Here is a 12399-nt window from a genome sequence, read left to right as displayed (position 1 = left end):
AGCTGGGAGTTTGCTGCCTTCCCTGGAGCAGGCGTCCCCAAGATGTCTCGGTCCTTGAAATGCAATGGCCCCCCGGTCCAGGCTTGGCCAGCATGGCGCAGGGCAGGTGCTCCAGGTGCAGGTGGGTCAGCGTCATGTCCACTCAGCTAGCAGAGAATCACGTGGGCTGAGCCCTGGGTACCGCTGCGGCTCCATGGTGTCCTGGGGGTCGTACCTTCAGCAAGTCCACGGTCAGCACGGGAACCACATGCACTCGACTCCGGCCCTGCCCCTGATTGCCACAAAGTGCCTGCTCCTGGCAGGAGGCGTGAGGACTCACCAGCCACACGCACTGGCATCACGTCAGCCCGGGAGACGCCGGGTGCTGACTGCGCTCGGAGCCCGCAGGTCGCTGGCTCTGAACAGGAGCCGGGTCCCACCAAGGGGGGGCTCTGAGGGTGCTATAACTGCCACACTCTAAACGTGTCGAGATAGCTTATCCCCTCCGGTCACCTAGGCCATTTTTGGACTCTTTCCTCTGCCAAGAAACACACCCGGATCTGAAGGGTAACTCCACACAGATGTAAGTAAATATTGTGACGGGACAGGACCACTGGTGCAACAGCAGGGGCAGGGGCTGTTCTGGGTTTTTCTGCTGTAGCTGACTTTTCCTCCATGAGTGCAGGGGTGATGGGAGAAGGCGTCTAGATGAAACTGGCTCCAAGTGGTGACCCATGTGCCCCCACACATCAATCCAGTGACCTGTCCCCAGCAACGGAGTGTGTACCTTATGGGCAGAAGCTTTCCTTGAAGATTCACCCTGAGAAACTCATTGGAAAATCCCAGAGATGCAGTCGAGGATATTGTGCAAATATTAAAGGGATAAGTGCATGTTTTCAGACACCCTGTCCTACCTGCAGAATTCAACTTAACAACAACAAACAACAACAGTGTGCTAGGGGCGGCTCCCAGTTTTGGTTGTTTGTTCCTCCCTACCAAGCACATTGCCAGCACTGTACAGATTCAGTAGAACGTCCAAGATAGAGAAATGCTAGGTCAGCCCAAGGTCACTTCACAGTAGTGCTGGAGTCGGAAGTCGATCCTAGGCCTGTCAGGTGTCAAAACCTGTGCACTTGACCTCAGTGTTATGGTACCTCTTTCAAACTGGGGGTGGGATGGAGGGGGTATGTTTTTATTTGGTTCTTTTAGGTGCAACATTCTATTATATATTTATAGTCAAATGTATGCCAGCCACAAGACACACACTGGACCCTCAATGGAGACGTGGTAGTTGGTTGACTAGTTGGTTTTTAGGAAGGAATTTTGAGATGAGTTAGTGTGGAAAAGTATAGAAGACCCCGAAAGAGAAGTGTGGTGGCCTCTGGATGGGCAGGCACTTTTTGTATGTTTTTAGGGAAATTACTTCTCCTCTCTGGCTGTCGGGTCCCCTGCCCCACTCGTCCTCCCCCATAGAATAGGGGTTTGGATAATCCCCAAGGACCTTTCCAAGCTCTATAATTCTGTGATTCTAGGAAATCACAGTCTAAAGGGAACAGATCCTGAGACACAGACTTGGAGCAAATTCTATGCTTGTAAGGTTTTCTAACATTTGCTTAGAGGTGTGCGCTGCAATGAGGAATGAGGGTGAGGGCCCGTCTCAGGACAGGACCTGGCATTTTCTGCCCGTTTCCACCCCCGTGTCCCCTGGGGCTGTGCTGTGAGGCCTCCTAAGGATCCTTCTTTAAATCGGGGCAGATTATTCCAATTTCAACACAGAGGACAAAAATGGAGCTCGGGGCTTCCCTGGTGGCGCAGTGGTTGAGAGTCCTCCTGCCGATGCAGGGGACACGGGTTCGTGCCCCGGTCCGGGAAGATCCCACATGCCGCAGAGCGACTGGGCCCGTGAGCCATGGCCGCTGAGCCTGCGCATCCGGAGCCTATGCTCCGCAACGGGAGAGGCCACAGCATTGAGAGGCCCGCGTACTGAAAAAAAAAAAAAAATCACAGGGATTTAGGGACATTGTCTGCGTCCCTTTTTAGAGAGAGTCAAGCAGCCCGGTAAGTTGGCATTTTACTTATTTGGGTGAACACATGCAGCAAACGGCTGTCTAATACCTGTGCTGCTTCAAATCCCCACATCCTTGCTGCAGGGTGGGTCTCGAAGACTTCTTGTTTGGGGAGAATTTAGCCAAACAGCGCTCACTTCCCCGCATCCCCCAGACTTTGGAGCTGGGCTCAGCCCCCAGGCCTGCCCCTCCCAACCAAGAAAGCCAACAAGTGGTCAGTGACATGGGATTTTAGGGGACTGGGTCTGGAAGGCTTCCTGGAGACCATTCTGTTCTCAAACCCCCCTTCAGAGCAGGAGAGGCTTCACCTCCTGCGCGGATGCCGAAAGCTCCACGCGGCCGCATGCTTTCCGGAGCGACGTTTCCCATCTGCTTTTCCCGAGATCCTGAGCCCCAGTGTTTTCCTGCTTCCCACTTTGCCCCTGGGATGCCCTCTGCCCGCCCCACCTCCGCCCATCACCTCCCCAGTCCATTGGGCTCTTCTCAAATGTCACCTGCTTCAGGGCCTCTGGCTGCCATGGCCCTGGGCCACGTGCTCCCCCTGTTACTTCCCAGCACTTTTTGTGTCTCCTTTGCTCTTATCTCCTCCTCTCTTGTATTCTAAGTGTTTGTTTACTTCTCTGACCTGTGCTTTAATTATTTTTATCCTTATCACTCACATTGCTTTTCATGTTGCCTTGAACAAACTAGGTAGTTTATAGACATTGGGTGAATTTATAATTAAGTGAAACGTGCGGCTCAATCTTCTAATTTTTTTTTTTTTTTTGCGGTACGCGGGTCTCTCACTGCTGTGGCCTCTCTCGTTGCGGAGCACAGGCTCTGGACGCGCAGGCTCAGCGGCCATGGCTCACGGGCCCAGCTGCTCCGCGGCATGTGGGATCTTCCCAGACTGGGGCACGAACCCGTGTCCCCTGCATTGGCAGGCAGACTCTCAACCACTGCACCACTAGGGAAGCCCCTCAATCTTCTAATATTTATGGAAGCAAACAAGAAATGAAGTCAGGTCCCAGGGAACTTAATAGGTGTCCAAGATTATTTCCTCTTATAGACTCTTTCTTATATTCTCTTCCCCCACAAGGGTTTTGTTAATTGGAGTTGATTTTCCTCTTTGGAACAACCTAAAAGGTTAGTGTGAAGTGCAGGAGCCTGATTACTTTAGAAATTCCAGGACCTCTGCTCTATCTGTTACTCTTTTTCCTAGGTGTCCACAAAGATGTCGCTTGTTGCCGTGCCCTTCTACCAAAAGAGACACAGACACTTTGACCAGTCATACCGTAATATTCAAACAAGGTACCTTCTGGATGAATATGCAGCGAAAAAGTAAGTTGTCATTCACTGACGGGGCAGGCCGAGCCTTGATTACGAGCTTTGTCTGACTTTCAAGGCAAGAAGCTTGATCCAGTCCCCTGAAGCCTGGAGATGAACTGGTTTAGCCGGGGAGGTAATGCTCCCCGATGCCCGTGTCCAGAGCCAGACGGGGAACGTGGCTGACCCGGCTGCACAGCAAACTTTGTGTGGGGCACTCCATGGCATCGTGGCAGGTCCTGGCAGAGCCTAGTAGATCCTGGCAGGTCCTGGCAGATCTTGGGAGATCCTGGCAGATCCTGGTAGATCCTAGGAGATCCTGGCAGATATTGGGAGATCCTGGTAGATCCTAGAAGATCTGGCAGATTTGGGCAGGTTCTGGCAGATCCTGGGAGATCCTAGAAGATCTGGCAGATTTGGCAGGTCCTGGAAGATCCTGGGAGATCTCAGCAAATCCTGTAGATCCCGGCAGGTCCTGGTAGACTGGCTCTTAGCCCCTGGTTTAGCTCATGAGTCACGGACCTTCAGTAATTGCTCCTTGACTTCACTCTTCTTCACATGCCTTCCAGAGCTAGAATCTAAAAGGTCACCAAAAAGCGAGGGCAATGAGAAGGAAACCCATGGGATAGAATGTCGGTGGGAAAGAAGTTAATGGGGGCCAAGTGAAGATCGGATGGAAGCCCATCTCAATGATAATTTTGCTACGTTAATAATAATGTTGCAAAAGGTAGATTTTTTGTTCACTGCCTGAGAGACTGGTGTCAAGCCCCAGCCTCATCTGTGAGTTTCTGAGGTTCTGCGTCTGCAGGGGCCAGCAGCACATGCCCTGGCCGCCCACATTTCTGCGGTGTTAATTTAGTAGGTGGACACCGGGCACGGGCTCCGGCCTCAGGTCCCCATCCCCAGCCCCTATATTTAGAACCACCTGTGGTCCTCGTGGTTAGCTGCCATCCTGGTAACAAACAAAGCCAAACATTCTCTGCCCCTCCCAGCAGCCTCCAGGAGCTTCAGATCCCTTAAGATATATATATATAATCATGGCCTCAGGCCAAAAGGGCCTGGAAGGCACTGGCTGGCCTGAGGGAGGGGCAGGGGTGGCGGGCAGCTGAGTCTGGGGGCGGCGCGCCCCTGTGGGGGATGGGCCTGTGCAGACGGGCTGGAGGCCACACTTTGGGGTGTGTGTGTGTGTGTTCACATGTGCAAGTAAGCGCATACACACAGGTGTGCCTGCAGGCATGTGCATGTGTATGTGTCTGCATGTGCAGGTGTGGGTGCCCTGCATTTCGAGGATGGTTTGGGGGCGTGGAAAGGGAGTGATGTTGTTTGTGCCGATGCATTTTTACACTTCTCCACCACATGTGATTTTTCCCATGTTCGCCAAGGCGCGCTTCCACCCAGACGTCTTCCCAGAAATCTGTCACTCAGAAGTCGTCCTCGCAGATAGAGTCCAACCAGACGGCACCGGAGGGGACCACCTGCAGGTTGTGTGCCAGGAGGCTGAGCTCCGCGCTGGAAGAGGACGAGCAGGAAAGGAAGCACAGGTAACGCCCTGCCCTCTCTGCCTGCCGCCAGGCCAGCCTTGGGGGCCCTGCGCTGCCCCGGGGCCTGGGCAGGGGCTCTGCGGTCAGAGAATGAGGCGGTGGGTGGGGGGGAATAGCTGCAAGGGGACATGTGCAAACTGGGAAGGGAACACTTGCTGCAGTGAAAGCCACGCACGACTGTTTTCAGTCGATTCTTATTCTCCACCATCATCGTCTTGATTCATCCCGACAAGGAAATGACTGGGGATGGATTTTCTGCATCCTCGTGCAGAAGACAACCCTGCGGTCCAGAGGACCCACGGCCACTGTCCACACGTTGCAGCTGGATTGGCCTCAGGCCTCTGTCCTCTCCCCCCAAACTCACTCCCTTTCCCCAGAAAGCACGCTGGTCACACTCGGAGGCCTCGAGACCTAAAGGTCTGAGTTAGAGTTTTTGAACTTCCACCACCAGCCTCTTTGGCTACTAAGGAACAGCTGTGAGGCTTGAGACGAGTGGGGAATCTTCCAAAGAGAGGCCAAGATTCCAGCCACCTGTCCGTGTGGACACAGAGCTGAAGGGAGGGGGCTCTGTAGACCCTCATGCTTCACATTTCTACAGACTCAGCTCATGGGGAAGATGTCACAGGAATGGGGTGGGTTCCTAAGAATGTCAGTCTTCAAATTATTTCCAGATCACAGAGAAACAGGTGGTCAACTGACTTGGATCTTTTCAGAGCAGAGTACTTGAGCATCTCATGAATGCTTCATTTCATATCTGCTCTATTTTTTCCCCGTCACCTTCTCCTCCTACTTATTTCTAGAAAGTTTTCTCTGTATCGTTAAAACACTCAAAACCGGAAGGAAAATGAGATCTCGCTCAACATGTTTCAGTCTGAAAGTTGCACTATGGCTAAGGAATCTGTTTAGTAAAAATATTGTATAGCTGAAAAGATTAGCCTTTATTTTTTAAAAAAATCTGATGGCTTCCCTGGTGGCGCAGTGGTTGAGAGTCCGCCTGCCGATGCAGGGGGCATGGGTTCGTGCCCTGGTCCGGGAAGATCCCACATGCCGCGGAGCGGTTGGCCCGTGAGCCATGGCCGCTGAGCCTGTTCGTCCGGAGCCTGTGCTCTGCAACGGGAGAGGCCACAACAGTGAGAGGCCCGCGTACCACACACACACACACACAAAATTTTGAATCATCTTTTAGATACCTTGTGGGAATTTTGCCCTGAAAATTAATTTTATTGTCAAGGGACGACTTCTTTTGTAAAAGAATCACTTCAGAATGTGTACATTAAGAAATTGGACTTTTATGTGTTGGATTATTTCAGAAAGGGTTCTACTGTGCTTAAGGTTTTGGCACAGGGAGTGAGAGGACCAGAGCTTTATAATTTTATTTTAACCAGTTATACCTCGGTGTGATCTTATCCCATAAAGTTCCCATTCCTCAGTTTCCTGGGGTGAAATAAATGGGGAAAGTAAGCTTGTATTAATTTGAACAGTCAGGGAGTGTGTTACCATGATTGATGTGGTTTCAGCAAAAATGACTTTTGTGACAATCCTGGCTGTTGGAAATCTTCCTAAAACACATGAAGCTACTCTTGCAATAGCAGATCTGACTCAAGAATGTATTTTGATTCTTGATGCCTGATTATAATGTTACTGTGTCCCTGGGGCTCAGGGTCAATGTCAGTCCCTCTGGGCAAGTGCAGTGGATATAGGTCAGGGCTGTGTCAGCTCTCCACGGAGCCCAGCACCCGTGCTTGGGAATTCTGCATTTTAGGACCCTCCCAGGATTTTATTCTCACAACCCATGTGCATATCTCCCATGTGAAAGGTCTTATTGAAATTAGGTCTTTCCTCCTTTAAAAGTACATCTAAGTATTTGGAGGTCTGGGTGAGCTGGGCCGGAGTTCGTGGAGGTTTTATCGCCACCCCCACAGCCCTGTCTCTGCCATTCGAGGGAGCCCGGTGTAGGGTGATTCCAGGAGTTCGACGAATTCCAGTCCTTATTATGATAATTCACTACTCTTGCTGGCCTTAGGCGTTGCTGAAAGTACGTATTTATTCCTTACCTCCTGGGGCAGATATGAGTTTAACCTACAGGACAAAATCGTTCCTTGGAGAGAGATGAAGTGATGGGTTCATCAGTTTGAGTTAAGCTATGTCTTCATGTAAAATAAATACCAACGAGGCATCCGCGTGCCCTGAAGGGTCTGGAAATGTCCTCCTGGAAGATACAGGGGATTAGAAATGCCCCTTTGATGCCTCTACTTCCGTCCTGTGAAAAGCGGGCCTCCCTGCGTTCTGCAGCTGTCCGAGGGGCTCGTCTTTAGGGCAGATGCACGATGAGTGACATCGTTCTGCACAAGGGTCAGTGTCACAGTCACAGACTAGCAGGGGCGCCTTCTCAGTGTCCCAGATCACAGTATTTGGGGCTGGGCCGGCCAGGGGGAGCAATTCTAGTTCTAATATTTATTATAAAACCTTCGGGGCTGGCGGTGCTATTGACAAGTGCAAGTGCAATTCACATAGACAGTTGAAACGAGGTCCCTGTGGGACTTCTGATCCTTTACGCTTATCAGGACAGTTTGCGGCACGAATAGAGATTTGCCTTTGCTTGCGCTGTCATTTAGTGGGATTCACTGCAGACAAGAAGGCTCGGTTCCTGCGAGCCCTCTTAGCAAGGCGCTCGCTGTTTCTCCCACAGGGACCTACAGAATCGTTTCTGTGCGTGTGGCTCTGTGAGTGAAGGGGAACCGGGCAGCTGGGATTAGGGTGCTGTGATGGGTGTGCGCCTGCACCTGTGCCTAAAGACCTAGACGCTTGTTCTCCTCCGTGGAGAGTCACCACGAGCAGAGGGTGTGGGGAAAGGCCGGAGGGGCGAGGAGGTGACCTCTAAGCAGCGAGGAGGAGATCGTGGGTGTGTGTCCGGGAGGGGACGCAGGCGGGTGTGGGCTGGACTGGGCTGGTCAGAAGTGAAGACGAGGCTGAGTCAGCACTCGCTCGGGGTTTGGCTTTTATTATAGTTCCCATCTCCACGGTTCTGCTTGAAGAAGCTGCAGAGTTTCCTGAAACTCTGTGTTCGATCTCCAACTTCGTGGACACCTGACACCAGGCCTGCGGTTTGCGCTGTGTCTGGAGAAGTGCAGACTGGTGGTTGGGGCTGCAGGGGTGGGGGGTGGGGCGGGAGAGGCCGGGGAGGGGGGGAGCTGCCCGGGTTCTAGGACGGCTTTCCCCACACCGCTGGGCCACGCAGAGCAGAGAGTCCTCCAGTCTGACACCCCACCTTTATAAGCCACGTCCACCTGGTCCCCGCCTCCCCGGCTGCACACTTGATGCTGCCGGTTTCCCTTCCCGGGCAGCCCAGGGCACAGCAAGCCTCTGGCTCTGCTGGGGCCTCGGGAACACGGTGGTGAAGGAGGGGATGGGGCTGGGGAGGGGTGACAGGGTGGGTGGATGCATCGCTGGGCCGGGCAGTGCCAGGATGTAACCTGTGGAGCCCACAGAGGTGGCCCTCGGGCCAGAAGGGAGGTGCCCTTCATTTCTCTGCCCCGACAGATTAAGAAGCTGCTGACTGTATCCTTTTACTTTTTCTAGAATACAGACTTTTTTCTTAATTTGAATCTATTGGTTCAGAAGCCTTTACTTCAGTCTTAAATTCGCTCAGAAACGGCAGCCTCTAAGGAAAATGAGTGGGTCCTGTGTGTCGCCACGCAGAGGAGAGCTTGCAAAAGAAGCAGAAGTAGCTTCTCTCCCACCCTCTCCTCGAGCCCACTTAGGAAGTCCCCGGGGACCGCGTGTCTGGTCCCAGGCCCTCAGTGACCACACGCCCTTTGCACGTGTCCCGAGAATACTGTGGCATCTTGGCTTCTGCAGGTACCAGTCGCTGGTGGCTTCCTATGGGGAGGCCAAGCGGGAGCGTTTCCTCAGCGAGCTGGCCCAGCTGGAGGAGGACGTGCACCTGGCCCGCACCCATGCCCGGGACAAGCTGGACAGATACGCCCTGCAGCACGTGGACAGATACGGCCTGCAGCACACGGTAGGGGCGGGCGGGTGCCGGGTGCAGCCGTGCAGTCAGCACGATGCCCGCGGGCCTGGTGGCGGGAGCCTCGCGCCCCTGGCACCCTGACGCGTGGCTTCCCGGGGCAGGTGGACGACGGGCTGGCCTGGGAGATGCACCCACTTGAGGAGCAGCTAAGCAGAGCCCCCGAGATCCTGGTGCAGCTCCGGTCGCACACCATCTGGGAGCGGATGTCTGTCAAGCTGTGCTTCACCGTGCAGGGCTTCCCAACCCCCGTGGTGCAGTGGTGAGTGGGGGCGCCTCCCCGGGGCGGAGGCCCCGCTGCTCTTCCTTTGAAGGATCTGCAGCCGTTGACTCACCTGAGCGGGTGGAGAAGATCCACCTGCAGGGAGCGCGCGGCACCTACTCCAGGGACCGATGCTCTTAAAACTCACCAGGAAATGCGCGTGTGAAAACACATGGAGGGGCCCCTGGAAATCCTAGGCAGGCGTTTTCATTTTAGTGCAATTGACCCAAATGATTTTCCAGAGGACTTTTATTGAAAACCAGGTTCCCGGAAATGACCTGTGTTTACCTGCAGCTCTGCTTTTACTCATGTAAGTGGAGATCCTAAACTCCAAGGCTCTGGAGCCACAGTGAGAGGGTCCCTCGAGCCTTGTAACGCTGAAATTTAAATAAGCCCCACCGACACTTTTAGTTTCAACGTATGTTGCTAAAACTAACTTGTATATTCATTTATTTGCCCACTTGCTGGTACCGAGTCCCCAGGGTCTGTCGTTGGGCACAACACCGTGCTTTCACGTGCTTCCTGGGTTAGGGCTCTCAGCAGCAGAGCAGAAGAGTGGTGCCTCCGCCCTCTGGCTGCTCACGAGGCGAGCCAGGGAGGCTGAGAGCCGCCCACCCTTGCCCTAGGGGGAGCCGTGGCCCTGCTGTCCTGGTGGGACACTGAGGCCAGGCTCCTCCAGGCAGGGTCCAGAGCAGTGGGGTCTCTCCACATGCACTCCGGCTACACCGCGGCCTCCCTCCAGAGGCTGGACCAGGGCCTAACCAACACTGGTTATGCTTTTCCTCGGAGTGATGTATCCAGAGTTCCTAACAAGTTCCAGGGGACCTTTGGCCCACGATGCAGGTTGAGGGCTGCCCAGGTAGTCTGAGTCCTGCAAGGGCCACCTCCCCTTAAACAGCCAAGAGTGGGCTCTGGACCTTTCCTGTAGCTGCTCCCGCGCTGCCCACCGCCTACGATCTGAGCGGTGAATCAGGCAGAAGCAGAGCGAAAATGTGCTCTGTGTGTGTGTGTGTGTGCGCACGTGTGCGTGCCCACCCGCAAGGGGCGGCAGGGGATGGGAAATAGGAAGGTGGGGACACGTGCAAAACAGCCAGTCGACCTTTACGCTCAGACAAGTGTTTCCCTCTTTCAGGTATAAAGACGGCAGCTTGATCTGCCAGGCAGGGGAGCCAGGAAAGTACAGGATTGAGAGCAAGTACGGGGTGCACACACTGGAGATCAACAGGTAAGGGCTTGGCGGGCACGGCCGTGCCCCAGCACCTGCCCAGGTGATCAGCCTCCCACACACAGAAGCGGCGGTCAGCTCACACCACATCTGAATTCCGCGTGACGCTCCTGGTGTTTCTGAGTTAAATATTGGTGGTAGAGGCTTCCCTTTGTTTCCCTGGGGTCAGGCCAGAGGGATGTGGATTCAGGGGTTGGTTCTGCGGGGCTCCTATTCTGGGAATGAAAGGAGAAAATGGCCTAAGGCAGGACGGCAGTGCCAGGTGTGAGGGCCATGGGGAAACGCACAGACACCCTCACACCTGCTCAGCAGCCGGGCTGCACCTCCTGCAGGTTTGGGCAACAGTTCCTAAGCTCAACTCTTCAAGGAAATATGACCTTTATTTTCTTCTCATAGCAAATTGAAAACATGCAGTAAATACAGATAACTAAAAGAAGGTAAAGTTCATCCGTATTTCCAACATCCAGGGTCGGTATTTTGGTGTACTTACAGCACTGCTGTTTCCCTTACACAACACACTGTAGAACCGTACAAGCATGTTTTGATTTTTTTTTTTTAACAAAAGTGAGATTCCGCTGTTCAGTTACTCTCTGCTTTTCTGTATACACAGCTAACAGGTTACAGTTAAGATTAAAATTTGTGTCGAGTCATAACCTTGTTTCTCTAGGTAAATTTGAGGCTGTTTAGAAAAGCTGGAGGCCCTGGCCCCATGGGCCCCACTGGCACTGTTTATTGAGAACCTACTATGTGCCCCACACACTCTAGGAACTTGTGTTAAAGCGACCAAAACCTCGATTCCTGACTTGGAGGTCCAGAACATGGCGGCAAGCCTTAAGTGTAATAAAAAGGGAATCATACAGTAGATCAGGGTGATGATGCTGGGTGCAGGGGTCGGGGCATATGGCCTGGGGCTGGGGTGGGTGTGGTGTTAAAGGGGGGCCAGGCAGGCCTTAGAGGAGAAGACATCTAAGGGGATGGAGGAGAGGACAGAGGTGTGGGGCGGAGGCTCCGAGAAGGAGCATCAGGACCCCAGGGCTGCAGCAGTTGGTGGGAGTCATAGGACAGAGGTTAGAGATGTCACCAGTGCTATGAAGATCACCCCGGACCCTGTAGCCCTCACAAGGCTGTTACTGGGGGCAAAGGGGAAGTAAAAGATCTGACTTGCGTTTCCAAAGGGTCACTGACTGCGGACGGATAGTAGGGCAGACTTGGACAGCTTGGCCGAAATTCAAGAAAGATAGATCGTGGGGCTTGGACCACCGTGGATGAGGTGGAGCCAGTGAGGTGGGCGGGGACCGATTTTGAAGTTAGAGCAGTAGGATTTGCTGATGGATTGGATGTGGGTGTCAGTGAAAAAGAGGGGTCGGAATCAGCCCCAGGCTTGGGGGCTTCTGCGTCAGCTGGGGTGCGGAAGGCTGAGAGTGGGCAGGGTCTAGGCATCCCACTTTCCTTCAATTTCCAAAATTTCCAGACATTTCCACAGGCAGTAAACCATACTATCTAGAAAGAGAAACTTTCCTTCATTCTGAAGAGTATTTTTATTTGGTGAGGGGGTGACTCTTTTCTAACCTGGGGTGCCCTAGCAACTGGTTTGTTTTCAAGCTGAATTTTAGTCATCTTTTGGAAAAGAGAAACGAATTCCCTTTCTCAAGTAAGTCCTGTTCACACTATGTTGACAACTTTTAAATTTGTACTGGGAATAAGAGAAGCTTTGAACCATGTGAACTAAATCAGTGAGGCCCCAGTATATCCAGATGGCCTCAGATATATTACTTGGAGTTTGCCTCAGCTTGCAAAGAGTTAAGGAATTTGGGACAAGGAAATTCCTGAGACTGACTTTCCTCTCAGTATTCTTACCCACATTGGGACATTCTTAACAGATGAAATGTAGATAGTCTTCAGAAAAAAGAGCAGGGGGAAGCCCACAAATTACAGCTGACCTCAGCTGTTCATTCCAAACTGCTGAGTTACCATCATCTGATCTGTGGTCGGCT

General features: G+C 53.0%; 1 protein-coding gene across 1 annotated transcript in view; it reads left to right on the top strand.

Moving 5' to 3' along the window:
- Window positions 1–3258: 3258 nt before the first annotated feature.
- Window positions 3259–12399, top strand: part of MYOM2 (myomesin 2) — a 72952-nt gene continuing 63811 nt past the window's right edge. The window contains exons 1-5 of the mRNA XM_060085960.1: window positions 3259–3365; window positions 4733–4891; window positions 8750–8912; window positions 9023–9180; window positions 10313–10405. Of these exons, the coding sequence (XP_059941943.1) occupies window positions 3259–3365; window positions 4733–4891; window positions 8750–8912; window positions 9023–9180; window positions 10313–10405 (680 nt within the window). The remainder of the gene's footprint in view (window positions 3366–4732; window positions 4892–8749; window positions 8913–9022; window positions 9181–10312; window positions 10406–12399) is intronic.

Source organism: Mesoplodon densirostris, chromosome 20, assembly GCF_025265405.1.
Source record: "Mesoplodon densirostris isolate mMesDen1 chromosome 20, mMesDen1 primary haplotype, whole genome shotgun sequence".
In the NCBI taxonomy this organism is placed as follows: Eukaryota; Metazoa; Chordata; class Mammalia; order Artiodactyla; family Ziphiidae; genus Mesoplodon; species Mesoplodon densirostris.
This window is presented reverse-complemented; position numbering and strand designations above follow the sequence as displayed.